Source organism: Crinia signifera, chromosome 5, assembly GCF_055691185.1.
Source record: "Crinia signifera chromosome 5, ASM5569118v1, whole genome shotgun sequence".
Lineage (NCBI taxonomy): Eukaryota > Metazoa > Chordata > Amphibia > Anura > Myobatrachidae > Crinia > Crinia signifera.
Window position 1 is genome coordinate 57,457,085 of NC_139221.1, and position 22,521 is coordinate 57,479,605.

The 22,521-nt window shown below is 44.1% G+C and overlaps 1 protein-coding gene across 2 annotated transcripts in view; it reads right to left on the minus strand.

Moving 5' to 3' along the window:
* The window catches only part of ZC2HC1A (zinc finger C2HC-type containing 1A), a 59,075-nt gene that overhangs the window by 5,039 nt on the left and 31,515 nt on the right, over positions 1 to 22,521 (minus strand). For both annotated transcript variants that reach the window (XM_083187282.1, XM_083187279.1), the window contains exons 7-8: positions 20,445 to 20,538; positions 2,496 to 2,597 (exon numbers count right to left, since the gene is read on the minus strand). In XM_083187282.1, coding sequence (XP_083043408.1) covers positions 2,496 to 2,597; positions 20,445 to 20,538 — 196 coding nt within the window. The remainder of the gene's footprint in view (positions 1 to 2,495; positions 2,598 to 20,444; positions 20,539 to 22,521) is intronic.

Below are 22,521 nucleotides of genomic sequence, written 5' to 3' on the forward strand. Positions count from 1 at the left end.
TAAAGAGACTTTTATGGTAAGTTTTATTTCCCCTACACATTAGAGCGACTGGGACTAACTAGATCATTTGTGTAGGTGGAAGCGGCAATAGAAGTGAGGGACCGCAGAACAGATGATGAACTACTGTGTGGAGAAGAGACATACGCACTGGAAGCTACCCTGACCTAGTACTATTTTAGCTCCTTCATACAGATGAAGCCCCTCTCATTCAGGCTGGGGCCCGCAATTGATTTGGCAGCCGCTGCCAGCCGCCGGAAGGGGGTGCGCATGCACGAGACGCTCGCACCCCCCACTCGGACGGAGCTCTCCATCGGTCCCCGCCGCCTCCCCACCGGTCTCCATCGATCGCCGCCGCCCTCCCAGCACCCCCCCCCCCCTCACCCTGCCCGTCCCCCTTAAGCAGAGACGGGCAGGGTTTCCGTTCTCCGCCGCCGAGTGACTGTGACATGCGTGTGTGTGAGACGCTCAATTTAACCATTGCACCCCTCACTTGATGCTGTTTCTGTGGATGGGGAAACTTCATCTCATATACAGATGTTGGACATCACAATTTATGTGAATCAGATTCACTTGCCAGTACTACTCTACCTTATGCCGAACCCACTCCTTTTACCACGTACAATACCGCTGTCCTCGCACCAGATTACTGCCCTGTCCTCATTAATATTATGCCACAAATGAAGTGACCTTTCTATGTTCCCAAGATCAAAACACTCTGCTTTGTGATTGTTGCTGTATTTCAGGAGATAAATGCAGAACGAAAATAAAAAAGGAGAAGGGGGTATACTGCGCTAAGTAACCAGTGTGCAGTGAGTTTCACAATTATTTAAATTTTAATTATATGACATAATAAACATTAAGAAATGATAATAAACTAAAATTAAAATAGACAATATAAAAACATCTCATTGAGGTGTCCCTTAGCCTTGAATATAGTCACCCTTAGTCCACAATGTGTGTAAATTGACTTGTCCCTTTTGATGGAAGGAGGATTACAAACTCCACTAGTATAAATGCGGTACCTTTGCTGAGTCCGGCTTACAGAGGTGGCATTCCTCCCAGATTGAGGTTGGCCAGTCACAGTTAGGAATTCCTTAAGTGGATGTCCTGTACCTTTCCAAACATGAACGGGGGCTGGTTCGGTCACTGGTTCTGTGGGTTCCTTGCTGGGGTGAACTTTGGGCACATAGCCACACCTCCTGGGCACCAATATATTTTGCTGTTCCAACAGCTTTATCAAGGTTGATAAAGTTGTTGAAACCGCAAAATGCGTTGGTGCCCAGGAGGTGTAGCCATTGTCTCAAAATGGTGACTGTCCAAATTCAATCAGGAAGGAATTCCACCTCTCTAAGCCGGACTGCATTTATACAAGTGGAGTTAGTAATTGTCAAAAGGGGCACTATAGGAACGGACAATTTACACACATTGTGGACTAAGGGTGACAAGGCCAAGGGACACCTCAATGAGATGTTTTTATGTTGTCTACATAGACATGGAAGCCATTTCCCCCCAGTGGTATTCTCTGCTTTTTGGCAAAGCAGACAATAGGACACAGTAGGACAGGACTGCAGAAGGTGGTTGCCAACTACTGTTCCATACAGACCAATTATTTATCAATCAGATTGGAAGCAATCATGCTCTCATGGTTTTCAGATTCAATTTAATTGTGTCACAGCTCCAGCAACATCCAATGATTCATGCAAGTGTCAGACACTGGCTATATTTTATCTCATACTACAACTTGTCATGACTATCCCATTGGGTAAACAAAACCCAGCTACTTTAAGATCTTAAGAATTCCAGCATAAAGTTTTCTCCTTGGGCAGCAATCCTTCCACAATCAGTTGGCAAGAATACACATGCCAACACGCATAGATAATGGCCAAGGTTTGTTTCTGTTACAGGCAGAATAAACCACAATCCACAGGATGCTTGGAAAACCACAGACTGCTCCATAAAATAGAAGCTGAACGCTTACTAAATATAGTGGTGTTTTCAATAACGACTGCTAATTCCGCCTGGGGGAAATAGTGGCCACCGCCCATTCAATGCTGCCGTTTTCAACAGCATTGAAGGTGGATTCAGACAAAACAGATACAACTTTAAAACACATTGATCCATTTTGTCAGAAACAGACGTGGTATTTCGAATTCACGTCCGTCTTTGCCTAGATGCCCAATTTCCAACACTCAACAGCCGGAACATTGAATTCCAGATTTCGAGTTGTAGGCAAGTAAGGTGAAAACGGCGTGGGATTTCGACTGTCGGAATTCCATACTGAATACACCTCCCCCCACACACACACACACACACACACAGACTTTTACATCCACATAAGTATACATTAAATGCTATTTTATGCATATTTTGTAAATATGCTTGCTGTATAAAAAAACTCTACAGGTTTGCAGCGGTGATGGGACAAAGCCTGCAGAGGTTGGCTAGCTATGGTTTGGTAGGTGGGGTAGGTACAGCAGAGAGTCAGCGCACAGTACCTTGAGTAGTTTTCAGCATTGTAAGTTTTCCTTTTGTTAGCGGAAACGACCGATGAGGTGGTCTTGGCCATGCTTGGAGGTGTTCTTGACTTCATTGAGCCTCTAAGGTTTAACATTAGAGAATAAAAAAGGTCACAAAATAGGTTTAATACTGAAACACTGTAAAATGTAAATGCAAATGGAATTTGCTACATGTTAAAGCTGTTTACCTAAAGCAGAAATACAATTGTGTAACATCATGTGCTTAGTTTTGTTTCATTGAACCGTATTAGTTCAGGTTTGCATGTGACTTAACAGGGATTCTGGTTGGAGAAACTGCAGATCAGAAATGAAAAACGCCTTATTTCACGCCAGGAGTTATTTGCATAATCTTTAAGGGGTTGCCATTAGTCACAGAGCCCGGCTATAAAATGATCCGGCATATAAAGGTGCTTGGTGGTGGTAGAAATCTGTGTGGGCCTGTAATCCCCGAGAGCAGATCGTTTGGATTTTCCTTAAGTGACAACATGGAAATATTTGCATTTGCAAACCACATATGCACAGCCAGTCTGACATTGTCATGCCAAGCGAGTAACCTTTTCTTGCTTGCTAATTCTGGGTGGAGTGCAAATAGCAAGACACATACAAAGTACAAACACATAATGTTGTAGTATTGCTCACCCTGGACAGCAAAAAAAACTTGTTTTAAAGGGTCACTGGCCCCTTAATGCACTTTATCACAGTAGAATCAAACATTTACTACTAATGGATGGGAGTGAGGGGGAGAGAGGGAGAGAGAGAGGGGGGGGGGGAGAAGGGTAAAAAGAGAGAGAGAAAGATGTACTAAGCTTAAAAAGTGATAAAATGGAGAGTAATAAACCACCAGCCAGTCAGCTCCTACCTGTCATGTTGTGTTTGACAAATGACAGCTAGGAGCTGATTGGCTGGTAGTTTATCAATCTCCATTTTATCACTTTTCAAGCTTAGTACATCTGGCCCAGAGAAAGGTTGTTATGGGTAACATTACCTATTTTCATTTTTAGAAGCTTTAGTAACTTGAACAGACGAGGGAGAGAGAAGCAGAGTAAGATTGGGAGAGAGATTGGGAGAGAGCCCAAGTGGGTTGAGGAGCTAAGAGGAACATGAAGGTAGAACAGAGAGAAGGGTAGAGGAAGACTGTGTGTGTGTGTGTGTGTGTGTGTGTGTGTGTGTGTGTGTGTGTGTGTGTGTGTGTGTGTGTGTTCGTTCCCTTGTGGGATTTTGAGAGTACAGTATTGTACTTTTATATCACACATGTTTACATGCTAACCAAATCTGCTTATGTATGAAACCTTGTGTTCATACACACTATAAGATTATCTTTACAATCTGGTTGGTTGGAATGAAAATCTGGAAATCACAATTGACCATTTTCTCGTAAACATTTAGACAGTAACGGTTCCTGCTATTGGGCCCCTCCATTTTAAAATCAGGAACACTGTAAAAAAGCAGACAGCCAGCACCTAGTGTAAACACAACACCAGAAACACAGGCAGCCAGCACCAGAGCGCTATTATATAGCTGGTACTATTTATTGAAACTGTTATTTGTGAGTAGACCTATAGTAGGAGTATCATTTTGTGTACAGATAATCTACTTTAAAGGTGATTTACAGTAGATTACCTGTATGTGGTGTACCATTTGCAACAAGCAGTACCCAGCAGTAACCCCCCCCAAGTCTAAAGGCAGAAGCTTCCACTGGCTTCAAGTCATGCAGATGACTGCTTTTGTCCATTTTCCAGCTTTTGGGAGCAAATGGTTGATTGTAGTTTGTTCCCAGAAATTTCCAGATTTTCATTCCAACCAGCCAGATGGAAAAAATTATCTTAGCGGGTATGGGCCTTTAGACACAACTAATTTAAGGTCTGCAATGTAAAGACTGCTCATTGGTGTTACTAGTAAGATCAGCTCATAATGAGTTATTTATATGCAAGACTACTTGGCTTATAAAATAAGGGAAACCAATAATTGTCTTGGAACAGCAATGAAGACTCTGTTTTCCTGTAATATGTTACCGATTGTGGTTCCTGGGATTGTGAAGGGAGTAAGCACCTACTGAGAAAGGGCTGCCTACATTCCAGACTGCTGCAAGCACTTCATGGAATGTGTCTACTTAGTGAGTCATACGTCAGAATTCCAAGCACTAATACCAATCTGCACATAATATATGGATCAGATAAATAAATCACAAAATTCTACTATACCGGGTGGGCTCATTTTTGAGTAAAAATATCTTTACAAATGTGACATTATCCATGTAGTGACATCATTTCCATTAACACATTCAACAAGGACCTATGAATTATAAACTCCAAGGGCGAGATGTGATGGGGTGTGATTTTTAGTCATATTTTAAAATTGCACTAAATCGCATGCGAAAAAATTGCACATTATTTAAAAAACTCGCAATCTCCTGATTGCCTGAAAGCATCTCCATGGAGACGCAAAGAGTCAATCAGGGCTGAGTGCTTCTATAGCACTATGACAGCGGGATTCCCCACTGTCATTAGTGCGAGTGAAGCCTCTTCACCCCGCAGTCAGCGCGAGGGGAGCCGGCTCAGCCCGCAGTCAGTGCGAGGGGAGCTGGATCACCCCGCAGTCAATGCGAGGGGAGCCGGCTCAGCCCGCAGTCAGTGTGAGGGGAGCTGGATCACCCCACTGTCTGTGCGGGTGAGGTGCAGGGGAGAGTCACTGCTGGAGCCTGGAATGGTAATGTATACTGGTGTAAAAATAATATATTAAAGGTAAACTATTCTATGTGTGTGTTTTTATTTGAATATTCTTTTTCAGGTGAACTACAAATCCAATGGGGCCCATTAATGCCCCAAAAGCCGGGACTTGTGGTTTTCCAAGTCCCAGCATGTGGGGAAGGCCTGCTGGGACTTGTAATTCGACTGTTAAAAGCAATGTTTATTAAATGTAATTTTACATGTATTAGCCCGGCGTCCACCTCCTAGGGACGTCCGGGGCTGGTTACAGAAATATGGGGGGACCAATATGGCGGGATCTCGCCCAGAGCCAACAACGCTGTCCCTGCTGTTGAAATAGGGCTTCGCCAGCCTGCTGCTGGTGAGGCCAAAAGCAGCAGTGGGCGGAACAGTCAGCGATGCTGACCGTTCATACATTCGGCCTGCTATCATTTACATAGCAGCGCCGATATGGAGAGGATCGCATAGAGCCCCTGTCATTTACCGCACGCTGGCTCTTTCATACATGGGGAGAAGTGGTATCTTCTCCCCCATAACAATCTTTCATACATCTGCCCCATTGTGTGTGTCGGGTAATTGTATCTGTGACATCAGTAGATTACTGAAAATGAAGGATATATATGATTGTCAGGTGCGTGGTTAAGGCTGTGCTAGCACCTAGTATAAGAAACAATCCCCATAAGCCAAATGTCATTCCTATTACTTATAGGACTATATAATGGTTTTAAATTCCAATTAGTGAGAAGAAAAGGACCTTTTTGCTATTATACTGACTTCTAGCTTTTGTGGGATTTGGAAGGGGATGAAGTTGACATCTGGAAATCAGATTGGCAATATAAGTGCTTAAATAAACCAGGGTTAATACACCTTACTTCTAACAGTGTACTTAGCATCACCTTAGCAATGCTATGAAATATGAAATGCTGATAACAAGATCTCACTGCATCATAAAGCTGTTTTGAGAAGCCAAGCTGTAAGTTAAAGCAAACCTAGAATGTTGTATAATATTACTGTGCTGGCCTCACTTCTTGTTTATTAACTGATAAAGCCAACTGCAATATTCAAAACCCAGTGAAACAGTCAGTGTCTCAGAACAGAATAATGGGGCAGATGTAGTAAGCTTTAACAAGAGATAAATCCAAGGGTGATAAGGAGAGATAAACGTCCAGCCAATCACCTGCTAACTGTCATGTTACAGGGTGTGTTTGAAAAAAGTAAGTTAGCAGGTGATTGGCTGGATGTTTATCTCTCCTTATCACCCTTGCATTTATCTCTTGTTAAGTCTTAATACATCTGCCCCAGTGTGCACTATACATCTACAGGTAATGTCTCAGTACAGGTAATGTCTCAGCACACCATCATGTATGTGCACTATACATCTACAGGTATCCTACAGTCAGTGTCTCTGAACAGAATAATGTGCACTATACATCTAAAAGGTAACCTATAGTCAGTGTCCCTGCACATCATCATGTATGTGCACTATACATCTACAGGTAACCTACAGTCAGCGTCTCTGCACACCATCATGTATGTGCACTGTACATCTACAGGTACCTACAGTCAGTGTCTCTGCACATCATAATGTATGTGCACTGTACATCTACAGGTAACCTACAGTCAGTGTCTCTGCACACCATCATGTATGTGCACTGTACATCTACAGGTAACCTACAGTCACTGTCTCTGCACACCATCATGTATGTGCACTGTACATCTACAGGTAACCTACAGTCAGTGTCCCTGCACACAGTCATACACGTGCACTGACAGGTAACCTACAGTCAGTGTCTCTGCACACAGTCATGTATGTGCACTGTACATCTACAGGTAACCTACAGTCAGTGTCTCTGCACACCATCATGTATGTGCACTGTACATCTACAGGTAACCTACAGTCACTGTCTCTGCACACCATCATGTATGTGCGCTGTACATCTACTGGTAACCTACAGTCAGTGTCCCTGCACACAGTCATGCACGTGCACTGACAGGTAACCTACAGTCAGTGTCTCTGCACACAGTCATGCACGTGCACTGTATATGTACAGGTAACCTACAGTCAGTGTCTCTGCACACCGTCATGCACGTGCACTGTATATGTACAGGTAACCTACAGTCAGTGTCTCTGCACACCATCATGTATGTGCACTGTACATCTACAGGTAACCTACAGTCACTGTCTCTGCACACCATCATGTATGTGCGCTGTACATCTACTGGTAACCTACAGTCAGTGTCCCTGCACACAGTCATGCACGTGCACTGACAGGTAACCTACAGTCAGTGTCTCTGCACACAGTCATGCACGTGCACTGTATATGTACAGGTAACCTACAGTCAGTGTCTCTGCACACCATCATGTATGTGCACTGTACATCTACAGGTAACCTACAGTCAGTGTCTCTGCACATCATAATGTATGTGCACTGTACATCTACAGGTAACCTACAGTCAGTGTCTCTGCACACCATCATGTATGTGCACTGTACATCTACAGGTAACCTACAGTCACTGTCTCTGCACACCATCATGTATGTGCACTGTACATCTACAGGTAACCTACAGTCAGTGTCCCTGCACACAGTCATACACGTGCACTGACAGGTAACCTACAGTCAGTGTCTCTGCACAGTCATGTATGTGCACTGTACATCTACAGGTAACCTACAGTCAGTGTCTCTGCACACCATCATGTATGTGCACTGTACATCTACAGGTAACCTACAGTCACTGTCTCTGCACACCATCATGTATGTGCGCTGTACATCTACTGGTAACCTACAGTCAGTGTCCCTGCACACAGTCATGCACGTGCACTGACAGGTAACCTACAGTCAGTGTCTCTGCACACAGTCATGCACGTGCACTGTATATGTACAGGTAACCTACAGTCAGTGTCTCTGCACACAGTCATGCACGTGCACTGTATATGTACAGGTAACCTACAGTCAGTGTCTCTGCACACCATCATGTATGTGCACTGTACATCTACAGGTAACCTACAGTCACTGTCTCTGCACACCATCATGTATGTGCGCTGTACATCTACTGGTAACCTACAGTCAGTGTCCCTGCACACAGTCATGCACGTGCACTGTATATGTACAGGTAACCTACAGTCAGTGTCTCTGCACACAGTCATGCACGTGCACTGTATATGTACAGGTAACCTACAGTCAGTGTCTCTGCACACCATCATGTATGTGCACTGTACATCTACAGGTAACCTACAGTCACTGTCTCTGCACACCATCATGTATGTGCGCTGTACATCTACTGGTAACCTACAGTCAGTGTCCCTGCACACAGTCATGCACGTGCACTGACAGGTAACCTACAGTCAGTGTCTCTGCACAGTCATGTATGTGCACTGTATATGTACAGGTAACCTACAGTCAGTGTCTCTGCACACCATCATGTATGTGCACTGTACATCTACAGGTAACCTACAGTCAGTGTCTCTGCACACCATCATGTATGTGCACTGTACATCTACAGGTAACCTATAGTTAGCGTACCTGCACATCTGAAGGTAACCTACAGTCAGTGGCATCTATTCATTAAGCTGTGAAAAGAGTGAAGTTGCCCATGGCAACCAATCAGCTTCGAAGTAACATTTGTCAAGTGCATTCTGTAAAATTATATGTATCAGCTGCACTCTTTTTACTGCTTCATGAATAGACTCCAGTGTCACTGAATACATTCATGCATGCACTGTACATTTACAGGTAAACAGTGGCAGCTTCAGGGGGGGTGCTGCAGCTCAATCCAGAATTCAAATAGGGGAGCCACCAACTGTCACCTCAAACACTGCCAAACAAGGCTGGCCAGGACTCACTGGCAGTTGGTGTTACATCCCACCTCTGGAGCCCCAGAAGTGTTCACACATTGCAATACAGGCCTAATAGGAAGCCTTTAAACCTCATACACACTGGATGATGTGTTGAAAATCGCTGGGCAGGAAATCGCGATTTTCCCCCGTCCCAGTGATTTTCACAGGGGGTGAGCCACTTTTCATAGTACAAGACTGTGAAAAAAGTGGTTCACTCATCTAGTAAAATAGCCCAACGGACAGTGATGATGCAGGAGTGCGCATCAGTGCTCGTCGCCGGGTCATACACATTGGGGAATTTGAAACTGAAAGTAGCTCAAAAGTGAGCTACTTTGAGTTCAAAATCCTCCAGTGTGTATGGGCTGTTATTTAGATCTTTGGATGGAATTGTTGGTGTATTGCCATTACTATTCAATGGGGTGTATTCAATCCCCGCCGCTATTTCAGACAGGGTAAATAGCGTTGGACACCTATTCAATTCTGTTGTTTCCGAAAGCATTAACTCGACAAAACAGATCTGAATTTCAAATCAGTCTGATCTGTTTTGCGGGAAACGGCCGTGGATTGGAGTTCACGGGCCAATCTCGACAATACCTGGCTGTTTTCTCGTGACACGCCCCCTTTTCATCACTCGACAGGCGGAACATTGAATTCCGCCTGCCGATAAACTGTGGAGCTGTCCGAAAACTAGACAGAATTCCAACTGTCGGTACGTTCCGACAGTCGGAATTCAGGATTGAGTACCCCCCAATGTCTGTACATCTATTCCTGTCTGCAGGAAAGGTCTACTAGCCTTATTAGTGCCAAGCAGCGGGAGATAAGCCATAATAAAAGATATTGGGGGAAATTTACTAAGATGTGAAATACACTTCACAGCTCATTTTGCTATGGGCAACCAATCAGATCCGGTCTTCTATCTTCTAGAGGGTGAAAAATAAATTAGTAGCTTCTGATTGGTTGCCCATAGCAACAAGACCTGTGAAGTGTATTTCACATCTTTTATTATGGCTTATCTCCCGCTGTGATTGTACAAGGAAGGGTGGCTGGAGATTCACAGCTATTCCAAACAGACAGCGCATATTACCAATATGCCCTTAATAATTCTTATTTTTTTTATTTAAAAACATTTGTAAAAATTAATTTAAATCTAAAAAGTGTACGATAAAGGGGAAGGGTGGCTGGAGATTCACAGCTATTCCAAACAGACAGTGCATATTACCAATATGCCCTTAATAATTCTTATTTTTTTTATTTAAAAACATTTGTAAAAATTAATTTAAATCTAAAAAGTGTACGATAAAGGGGATTTACTAATGAGTTTATTATAAAAAAAAAAAAAAAAAAAGGTTCACATACAGTACTGCATCAGAAAACTATTAAACAGAGCCATGAATATGGTGGGCGAAGAGTGACACCCAGAGGACAAAATGTATATACGTGCAGCTACTCAATAGGCTAAGGTCTTTGTTTAAACGCAATATACATTTTGGCTTATATGTCATAATATAAAGAACTCCAGCCACACATAATATGATAGAATTCCCCTCTTCACCCAAATAACATAATTGTGGGTATGGCAAGTTGATGGGTGAACCCAAACTGAAATTCCTCTGGCAGGATAATGGGAATGTTACTGAATTATTCAGGCACATGGCACCAGCCCATCTCTTCCGCTACTTGCGGTCAGGGAGAGTTGTTATGCCATTACATTCTTTGTGTTTGGCAGGAGTTTTAGTTTATTCCCGAATAAAAAATAATGTCAACATTTTAGCACCAACAGTAGCCTAGTCTAATGCGGCTGTCATGTCAATGTGGCCGGTGAGGGTGTTAAACTCCCATGCTGGCCACTCACCCTATTCTACATTTCGGGAGGATTCCCCCAAACAGCGAGGCTCGCGGCTAATGCAGGGAGCCCGCTGCATTTACCCGCGGGTCTCGCTGTTTAGTGGCCAGAGGCGCCGTTTCCCCCTCGCTAAAAACCTAGCAAGGGGGGAAACAGCGTGTGCAGGACGCCAGTTGAATACTGACCCTGCAAGCAGTCAGCATTGCTCGCTGTCACAGCTCGCAAAAACCACTGAATACTGCCCGAAGCATCAATGCTCACGTTTGGTCCATTGCTTACAGTATATCCTGAAAGAACACAGAATAGTAAAGATCATGTTATCCCACATGCTGTAATGTAATGTCATTTTAATTTCGGTACTCTGCATTGGGCTAAAAATCGGGATATCAGCTCCCTTACTTTCATCTGAAAAAATTATATTGGGGGGGTAATAGGCTACCCTCCTATAGCTGGCGTTACACTTCTAATAAAGTCCACTAAACATATAGGACCAGCTTCAAAAAGGGATACAATGGAGAGTTATAAGCAGCCAGCCAATCAGCTCCTAACTGTCATGTTACAGGATGGGTTTGAAAAAGGACAGGCAGGAGTGGATTGGCAGGTTATAACTCTCCATTTTATCACTTTTTGAAGCTTGATAAATCTGTCCCATAGACCCAACAAAGCAATTATCGGTTCTGTGTGTGTTCTGTAAACATCAAGCAATTGATAGTATGGTGTGTGGTAAAGAATATGAGCTTTTCAAGCAGTCAGCATATAAAAATCTTTTCAAGGCAGAGTCTCTCAATGTGCTAAGGTATAATATTACCCAAGATGCATCACCTGCGCCTATATTCTAGTACCGTAGAGGTATTTGGTGAGACCCTGACTTGGTAGGCAAAGGGGTTACATTACCTGTCTTTCCCAAGAACTAGGACTTAGCAGGCACATGGTATGCCTAGGATTTCATTGACATAACAGCTATATACAGTACATATACAATTGTGGTGTTGCCGCATATATTGACACATTGATGCAGTAGGGACACTGCTTATGAAAATTTTCATGGAAAACCCCATTTCAAGGAGCACAATGACCAATGTAATAAAAACCTTCAAACACACATGATTAGCGTTATAATACAGGTTGAGTATCCCTTATCCAAGCTGCTCGAAGAATTTTGGAATATTTTGATATTTGAAGGTATCTTGCATTTATGTTGTACAAACACATACAACCATGAAATACACACAAATATATTTTATTTGTGCATGAAACAAGGTTTTAAAACATGAAACAAAGGTTGTGTACTATCTCAGATACTGAATGTAAATGCCAAGCAATCATGTCCTTGCACATATTTAGCGCCAGTTACATGTCATTTCCCCAGCAGTGCCAGTTACATGTCATTTCCCCAGCAGTGCCAGTTACATGTCATTTCCCCAGCAGTGCCAGTTACATGTTATTTCCCCAGCAGTGCCAGTTACATGTTATTTCCCCAGCAGTGCCAGTTACATGTTATTTCCCCAGTAATGCCAGTTACATGTTATTTCCCCAGCAGTGCCAGTTACATGTTATTTCCCCAGCAGTGCCAGTTACATGTTATTTCCCCAGCAGTGCCAGTTACATGTTATTTCCCCAGTAGTGCCAGTTACATGTTATTTCCCCAGTAGTGCCAGTTACGTGTTATTTCCCCAGCAGTGCCAGTTACATGTTATTTCCCCAGTAATGCCAGTTACATGTTATTTCCCCAGCAGTGCCAGTTATATGTTATTTCCCCAGCAGTGCCAGTTACATGTTATTTCCCCAGCAGTGCCAGTTACATGTTATTTCCCCAGTAGTGCCAGTTACATGTTATTTCCCCAGTAGTGCCAGTTACATGTTATTTCCCCAGTAGTGCCAGTTACAGATGTAACCCGTAGGTTTTTAGCAAAAATAAAAGTACATTTTGGAGACTATGGTTTTCGGAATAATTTAAATAACGGATATTTGGATAAGGGATGCTTGTAACCTGTACCGTGCTCCTCCTCTGAATAATCTACAAGATACTGATATAAATGAAGGAGAATTTTAGAGGAAGATCTTAAGGATGAGAGCTGCAAGTGGGAGGCCTAACGTGCAAGTAGCCTGGAATCAGAGACATCCCTATGTTTTTACAATGCATATTTTCTGAAGTATCTGTAACCACCCACATAACGAGGCAGATGTGCTTGTTTTGTGGTTTGCAGAGGCTGGGAAGTAGGACTGAGACACGACTATACAACGACAGTGGCACATCTGTGCAGATAATGAATCACATTGGAGGCTGCGTGTTTTGGGATTCATAGATAAACCTTGATGGAGGAGTCTAGTGTGTGGGCTGCACTAGAATGAAGTCTAGGATATTATTAGTAAACCATAACATGTCCAAGATGCTGACTAATAGTCTCATGGCCTGGCTAAGATTCAGGAGGGATTGGTTCCTCGTAGACTGGTTAAACATTAAAAGAGAGAGGGTTTCTGGTTTTATTATTGCTTTGGAACCAGTTTCAGTATTACACAGTTTATAAGACTGAGCGGTAATGTTGCAGTAATAGACTCTCTTACTGGTTACAGAATGGAAAGATACCAGCGCTAGCTGACAAAACAAAGAGTTTCTTTATATAAATGTAACGAGTATTATTTACCATATTTAATGTCTAATTACAAATAGGCACTTTAAAAAAAATAATAATAATTTGTGGCATAAAGTTGACCAGCCGCAATTTAGTTAGCACAGTTAAATTCTATATAAAGTGAGCTCCTTTGATACTCCCCACCCATTGTGATTCCTCAGTATTTTGGACTTCTATTCTAACGCCATCATTCACATTGGATTGCAGCAATATTGGGCATAAATCATGACAAATTTGTTCTCAAGATCTGCAATATTATGCTGCATTGCAGGTGGGGCAAATGTACTGTGCAGAGAGAGTTAGATTTGGGGGAGTTATTTTGTTTCTGTGCAGGGTAAATACTGGTGGCTTTATTTTTACACTACAATTTAGATATCAGTTTGAACACCCAAATGTAACTCTCTCTGCACCTGTTACATCTGTCCCACCTGCAGTGCACATGGTTTTGCCCATTTTGAGAACAAATTTGCCCTGCAATCAGATCTGAATTAGGCACTTTGTTCCGGACCTGTCTTACAGCCTATGTCAAACAAAAGTGAGTGCTCGACTCTACATTGAGATACAACAAATAGTGTTAACCCTTAAAGCACCAACAGAGGACTATAGGCTTACTTCTAAAAACAGACTGCCAAAGGGATCTGGTAATGAGCTGCTGCTTATTATATCTTGGAAGAAGCCCTAGTACTAGGTGGGTCACAGTTTATGTGAAATTTAATTGTAGTTACTAAATTGTGGCTGGTCAACTTTATGCCATATGGGTTTTTTAATTTTTAAAATGTCTATTCATATTTCGCAATTAAATATGGTACTAATACTACTTTTGATAAAAAATATAATTTTTATAAAGAAACTTTGTTTTGTCAGACAGTGCTGGTATTTTGCTACTGTAACCGGGATGGACAATTTCTATACCAGCCGCTGTTGGTAGCGCACCTCACTACTATATGTACACATTTATCTCTTACTGGTTACTGCTGCTGGATAAGTGGAGTTGGGTGATCTTGGTACTCATCAATGTACATAAACAGGTCTATTCATGAAACATTGAAAAGAGTGGAGATGTGAGCAGCTGAAAAGATGCCCATGGCAACCAATCAGTTGCTATGTATAATTTTATAGAATGCACTTGATAAATGTAACGTCAAAGCTGACTGGTTGCCTTGGCCAACTTCTCCACTCTTTCACTGCTTCATGAACAGATCCCATAGATACATACTGGAACATTTAGAACAAGTAACCGTTGAAGGAAAGAGTTGACAGAAGCCAATGCAAAGAAACTACCTGAAGATCTTCAGTTTCCTATTCCATCAAAGTGATTGCTGCTAATCTGCTTAACCCCTTCAGTGGCAATCCCGAGAAGTTTCCAGGCTGTGCCTCAGATCCCAGTCTGGCAAGCCTGGAAAATTCCCGGGATTGCCACTGTTTAGAGCCGGGTTTAGAGCTCCCTCCCCTCTGCCACGCCTCCTCCTCCCCCCTCCCCTCCGGGTTTTCTATTGAAGTCTCCGGCGCCGGCTTATGACAAGCCTGCTGCTGGGAGCAGGGACAGGGTGGCGGGGCGCAGGGCCGTGCAGTGGGTGATTGACAGTTCAGCAGCGCTGCCCACACCCAGGGAGAGTGATGGTTTTTTTTTCAGAGAGCGCTCCCCATAAAAAAAACTCACCCAGGGGGGAGCGCTCCCTAAAAAAACCCCACCACTGAAGGGGTTAATGTATATACATATTGAGGCACAAGACACCTGGAGCAAGTGATCCACGTTGAGCAGTGTGGCATACGGATGGAGCGCAATTCATCTTTGCAGAGGCTGCGCTCGTACAAGATGCTTGCGCGCTCCACGGCGACGGAGCTCCCCGCCGCCATCCGCTGCATCCCCTGCCACCACAGATGGTCCACACCGCCCCCCCCCCCCCAACCCTGCCCGTCTCCCTGAAGCGGAGTCGGACAGGGTCCCGCCGCCCAGCCACCGAGAGACTGGGACACGCGTTCGTGTCCCAGTCTGATGGAGTCCCTCTCCGCCGGCTCTTGCCAGCAGGGATGTTCTGGCAAGAGCCGAGCAAGAATGGGAGGGGCTCCATCTGTATTTTTCATGTTAATGGACACCTAAAATGTCTTAATCGATTGCAACAAAACCGCTTGATGAGATGGCACGGATTAATAGGATATAGTACACTTGTATATATGCGACTGAATCTGAATACATATAGAGAACATACAGATGTGCTTTACCATACAGATTATTTCCACAAGCAGTAAAGGATGTCTCACATATATTTATTTACAGTCTCTTATATAGCTCAGGAAATTCCGTTTCGCTTTACAATAGTAGACAGTGATAGAACAAACTGGGTTAACAGGTAGGAGGGCCCTGCTGCAAGGGATATAGGAGGGAAACACACGGACAGGCACCAGTAATAGTTTAGTAGTCCCACCAAGGATTAGAGATTTAGCAGTATCTTGTGTAACATAGGGGCGTACTTTGGATATGTTTTATAGATGTATATAACATGATTTAGAGACAGATTGAATATGAGGAGCAAAGGACAGTTCAGAGTCAAGGATGACCCCTAAGCTTGTGGGGAAGTTTAGATTGCCGAGTTGTCAATAGTTATGGCGATATCAGGACGGTAACTGCTCTTGGCTGGTGGGAATATAGTTAATTCCGGTTTGGAAATGTTGAGTTTGAGGTGGCGAGAAGACATCCAGGATGGGATGGCATAGAGTCCAATCACCACTACTGCATGTAAATTAAGATTTCAACTATTCTACTTCCAATGCTATTTCCACAAACCACAATAGAAATTCTGCAGAACAAGAAACATGAGGTTCCTCCCATGTCCGGCAGCTACAACCGAGAGAAGCTCAATTCTGCTCATTGAATTGAATCCAATATGTAAAAAGTACCCTTGGGCAGAACCGACTGCTGCATTTATTACACATCAACGTCCAACATATTTATCACATTATAACCCATGAGCCTTCACTCACAATGCAATACAAGCTTCACTTGCCAAGAATAAAGCTGGGTATACACTATAAAATATATTGCATTAAAATGGGAACTTTTGACCAATCTGCACGATTATCATATACTGTGCATGGCCTCATTGCATGTGCTGCAGGACCAATCTGCATGATTATCATATACTGTGCATGGCCTCATTGCATGTGCTGCAGGACCAATCTGCACGATTATCATATAGTGTGCATGGCCACATTGCATGTGCTGCAGGACCAATCTGCACGATTATCATATAGTGTGCATGGCCACATTGCATGTGCTGCAGGACCAATCTGCACGATTATCATATAGTGTGCATGGCCACATTGCATGTGCTGCAGGACCAATCTGCACGATTATCATATACTGTGCATGGCCACATTGCATGTGCTGCAGGACCAATCTGCACGATCATATAGTGTGCATGGCCACATTGCATGTGCAGCAGGACCAATCTGCACGATTATCATATAGTGTGCATGGCCACATTGCATGTGCAGCAGGACCAATCTGCATGACTGTGCATTATCCCACTGCATGTCCTGCAGGACCAATCTGCCCAATTATGGTATAGCGGTCCAATGTAACTGCAAATGCAGTGTTAATGCATGCAACTTTGTAACAATACATTGCACTGTCGTACATTGGATTGTGTAGTGTGTTTAGTGATGTATCGTTACATTGACCCTTATTCTGGTTGGTGCGGTAATATCCGCGTGCGTTCGTACCGCCGATGTTTTGTGTCTGCGCATGTGCAGAGGCGTCTCTGCGCATGTGCGAGCGGGGCGTATGGCCAAATCCCGCATGAAATGTGAACACTCCGAACAGGGGGTGGAGAGGGGCGTGAAGGGCTATTTGGGCTCATTACCATATGCATACGCCCCGCGTTTCATGGGCGTTCCCATGCAAACGCTGGGCGTACGTATGGTAATGCGGCCGTGACGCACGTGTAGACCATCGAATGATGGGGAAGGTTCCCTGAGATAAAGGAGGCGTATTCCATGAAAAATACACGTGCGGTCCGTTCGGCCAGTTTCTTACCGCGTACGGACGGAGTTGGCGATCCGTATGGAAGGCGGGGTTTCGCACGCACGGTCCTGGCCGCATATTCGGATCCGGCCGCACCGATCAGAATAAGGGCCATTGTTTTCCTGTGTTGCTACATCAAAAGGTATGTAACCAGGTTAAGAAATAATAATAAAATAATAATAATAATAATATTTGGCTGTTCTAAAAAGAGTGAATAAGCAGATCTGGTCTTGAATGCAGTGCTCTGTTTGTCAGATTCACTTACTATTCATCTAGATTATTGCACAAAAAGTAAAGAGTTTTTTGAGCTTGTGCCATTTGCTTACAGCATGCTCTGTTCTGTAAACCATCAAAGAACATCTGACATCTGCCAAAATAAACAGCATTCTCCACTTTTTTGGATTGTCTGAGATTTTGGCAGTTATTCTGGTTGATTCGCGAACTCGCAGCCTTGCGAGTCCACCAAACTCCGCCTTGCGAATGGTTGGCTGACGTCACCCATTCGCAATGGTGACTCGCTCGCAGGGGTTTGCGAATGGATGTAACACAGTAACATCCATTCGCAGGGCAGGGGGAACCTCCCACATCTTTCGATGGTCGCTGACCATCAAAAGATGTGGAAGGTGCACGCATATAAAAGTGTCTCTCAAGTCACTTACATATTCTTGCACGCTGGGAAGGAAATGGGCGGGCACCCGCGTCATGGCCTCATTAGCATGAGAACGCCCACGTACCCTGCATATGCACATGCGCAGAAATGCGCACAGTGCCACCATTGGTCCCTGTGCGAACGCATTCACAACCAGAATAAGGTCCTTTATCCAAGCTGCTTTGTGGAGGAGAGAAGCGGTCTTCTTCCAAGCCTTACTGCCAATTGGATTACAAAAGAACTCTTCATCTCCATACATATACTGGGGAATATTTTTCCACCTACCTGTTAAGAACTCTGAGCCCGGCATCCATTAAGGGGGATGGTAAATATAATATCCTGAGACGGTACATATTATTCCAGGCCTCCATAGGAACGGACAGTGTGGACACTATTATTATTAGCCATTTGTGCCTGCTATTTATTTTCTTTTTTATTTTATTGTATTCATTGCTATCTTAATGAAGTGGCATAATAAATGAATGATTGCCTTTATGAGTATAAAGTATTATGTAGTCAATCCAATCGTTTTAGAGGATTTTTGAGTGCTGCTATTGTTTTTATTTTACATTCTAGCATATGAATGCCCATAGAAGTGGTGCAAACTGGTGCAACAGCTGTAAATGCAGCAGCTGAGACCTGACCATAGCTCGTGTGAGACTCTATGGTTAGGCACCAAACATTCTGTGAGACACTTCCTTCTTTATCCATGTGGTAATAAAGGCGGCAACCCTGCCCAGCTGAATGACAGCGCCAGGTTTGCAGACAGATGTCAAGAACAGATATGTCTTCATACATCATTGCTGCAGCCGTGTCATACTACCACTCTCTGCCCACCTGGTCCCATGGGACTGTCAGCGTTAGGTGTCTTTTTGGTACTTGTTTCCTAGCACGGCCACACCGATTTCAATCGAGGTGGTCGTGTCGGAAAAATCGCGTCGAACGCATCGCATGCGATGCAATCGACGCGACCGACCCGATTTTTTCATTGAATCAAATGTGAATAGGGTCCCTGGGACCCGATTTTACATTGGATTCAATGTAAAATATTCCCTAGACCCCAAATTTAACCCCGTGAACCCCACCCCACGATAGACGCGAACCCGAAGCGTGGCGAGCGCAGCGAGCCCGCGAGGGGCGGCGGTGCGCGTCCTCCGACCTTTTCATTCCCCTACTATCCACATCGGCGTGGAGTCGAGAATATATAGTGTGGCGAGTGCAGCGAGCCACCGAGCCCGAAGCGTGGTGAGCGTAGCGAGCCCCGCGAGGGGCCGCGTATACCTTCACAGGTATACGCTACGCTCGCCACACTATATATTCTCAACTCCACGCCGACGTGGATAGTAGGAGAATGAAAAGGTCGGAGGACGCGCACCGCCGCCCCTCGCGGGCTCGCTGCGCTCGCCACGCTTCGGGTTCGCGTCTATCGTGGGGTGACCACGGGGCCATATATAATGTGAAATGGGTCATATTGGCCCATTTCACATTTTTTTTTCATTTTTTCCTATGTTAGATGGACTTAATCAAGTCCATCTCATCTTGTGCCATTATAATGGCACAAGACCGACGCAATGCTCCCGATTTCAATGTTAAAAAATATTTTAACATTGAAGCCTATGGCAAAATCGGGGGCATCGCGTCGGTCGCGTCGCATGTTAATGGTCCCGACCGACGCGATGCCCCCCATTTTTTCCTTTGCGGGCAAAATGGACCCGATTTCAAAGGAAATCGGGTCCATCGCGGGGATCGTGTACCTTAACTTAAAGGTACACAATCCCAAAGATTGTGGCCGTGCTAGGAAACAAGTACCGTCTTTTTTGCCAAAAAATGTGTCTCATTGCCAATGTGCCTAGGATGCACGGGGAGACTGTTCTGATTAATGTGATATACGACACCTATATCTGAGTGCGACTGAGTCTCTGAATCAAATTATTTCTCTCCCCTTTGGCCGCATGCGATGGGTTTCGTTTGCATACATCCCCTCGCATTGTACCTATGGGATTCGGCATCACGGGGGTGGTTCAGAAACTTGGACGAATGGCGCTTCAGGGCTCGCTAAGCAGCAAATGACCAAGCGAGGCTTGCTGAATCAGGCCCAATACGTATAGGGAGTGTGTGTGTGTGAATATTACTAATGTCAGCTAAAAGTAATGGGCTCTCCTTTGGCCATGCTGCAATATATGCCACCTACCCAATAAACAGAATACAGGTACACGTATTATCACTTTTCAGGACTTACCCTGTCTGTTGGCCTGGTGTAGTCAAATTTTTATGTGCCGGAGAAAAATTTCCACCTGCTCCACCGCTTAATGCTGGTTTTCCTGTTAGTGTCCCTAAATAAAACATAACACACATGCAATAGTAAGGAGAATGGGGAACAATAATATTCCTATGGATTTGTTAAAGAATGAACAGACATGAATCAATAAAGTTTTTGTTGTTCCCTGCTTTAGAACAGCCGCCACTGTACTAGGCTACACAAGGAAATACATCAGAGGGCCCAACTGACGTGCTCATTGGCTTGCCACTCCAAGGAGGTCATTCAGATATAGACTTCAAACTGGATTTGGACTTTAATTAGCCCCATTCCCTATCTTATTAAATACCACAAGTATTCAAATCATTACAACCCAAGCACAGCATAATAACCTCAAGGTTACCACCGTCATATATCACAAGTAGTGCCCACCATAGTGCCCAACATAATAACCTCATGGTTACCACCATCTTATATCCCAAATAGTGCCCACTGGGTATGGATCATTAGATAGACACTAACTAGGTCAACAAGCATTAGGTCAACACCACTAGGTCGACATGCATTAATGTCGACATGACTGAAGGTCGACATGACTGAAGGTCCACATGGGCTAGGTCGACGGGTTCATTAGGTTGACATAATCATTAGGTCGACATGAGGAAGTTCGACAGTCAAAAGCTCGACATGGTTTGTTTTTTTTTGGCCCGAATGTTGACACAGTTGATATGGACACTGAACCGTAGCTCCACGTCACCTTGCATGGATCGCTGCGCTCGCCATGCTTCGGGCACACTATTTTATTCTCCAGCCATGCCCTAGTGGATGGTAGGGCATGAAATACCGCCTGTCGGCACATTTCAGCTCAAAAAGTGAAAAACCCCATGTTGACCTTTTGACTGTTGACCTAATGCTTGTGTCGACCTAATGCCCCTGTCGATCTTCCCCATGTCGACCTAATGACCCTGTGGACCTTCCCCATGTCGACCTAATGCTTGTAGACCTAGTGACCGTATCCTGTGCCTACCATAGTGCCTAGCGCCCAGCATAATAACCTCATGGTCACCACCGTCTTGTACCTTCCATGTAAACCTATGGGCCTGATCCAGAAGTGGCCGAAATGCCGATGTTTGTGCATTCGATCGATGCACGCCGCCAGCAATTGATTAGCAATGGAAGATGCAGTGAGGATTCATATGCAAGGTAAGTGACAGATAGCGAGCATTTGTGGGAGGTACTGGGGGTGTGTCTTGTCAAAATCAGGTGACAATTTTAAAGGGGGGGGGGGTGTGCCTGAGCCTGCATCTTCCTACACCGGTGTAAAGGCTCTGGTAGCTAACCTGTAAAAGACATTCTAAGCAACTGCAAACGCTGTAGGCATTTCTGTCCACCTCTGAAATCAGGCCCTAATGTGTCCAGCATCATGTATGCCAGTCCCACTGCCACTATACAGAGCCCCAGACCTAGCTATCCAATTATTAATACTCATAGTCCTGCATCTAGCACGCTCTTGTACAATATACGTATGCCTGAGCACAGCTTATACCCACGAGTCCCATTCTACTATGCACTATTTCCAGAGCTCACCTATAAGGCAACCTCTGTAGATACTCCTGCTAGCACTGATACACCATACAATAGACTGATATTCTACTGTGGAGAGGCCACGGAGAGGAGTCACAGCTATTCAGTGGTGTAGCAGCTTTATATAAAAACCACCATGATTTCCCTGTACTGAAACAAAAATCATTTCAATCATTTGTGCAAAGAAAGTTCCCCTCTCATACATTCACCCATAGTCTGTTAGTTAGCATTGCACACCAGCCACTAGGAGTGTAATGACCATATATAAAGAGCATTTCATTATTTGGTATTGAATACCTGTATCCAAATCAGACAAGAGGATTCTGATACTGTAGAGCAGGCATTCCCAACCACTGTCCTCAAGGCACACCAACAGTGTAGGTTTTAGTGATATCCAGGCTGCAGCACAGATGGTTTAATCAGAATCACTCAGGTACTAATTAAGTCACCTGTGCTCAAGCCTGGATATCACTGA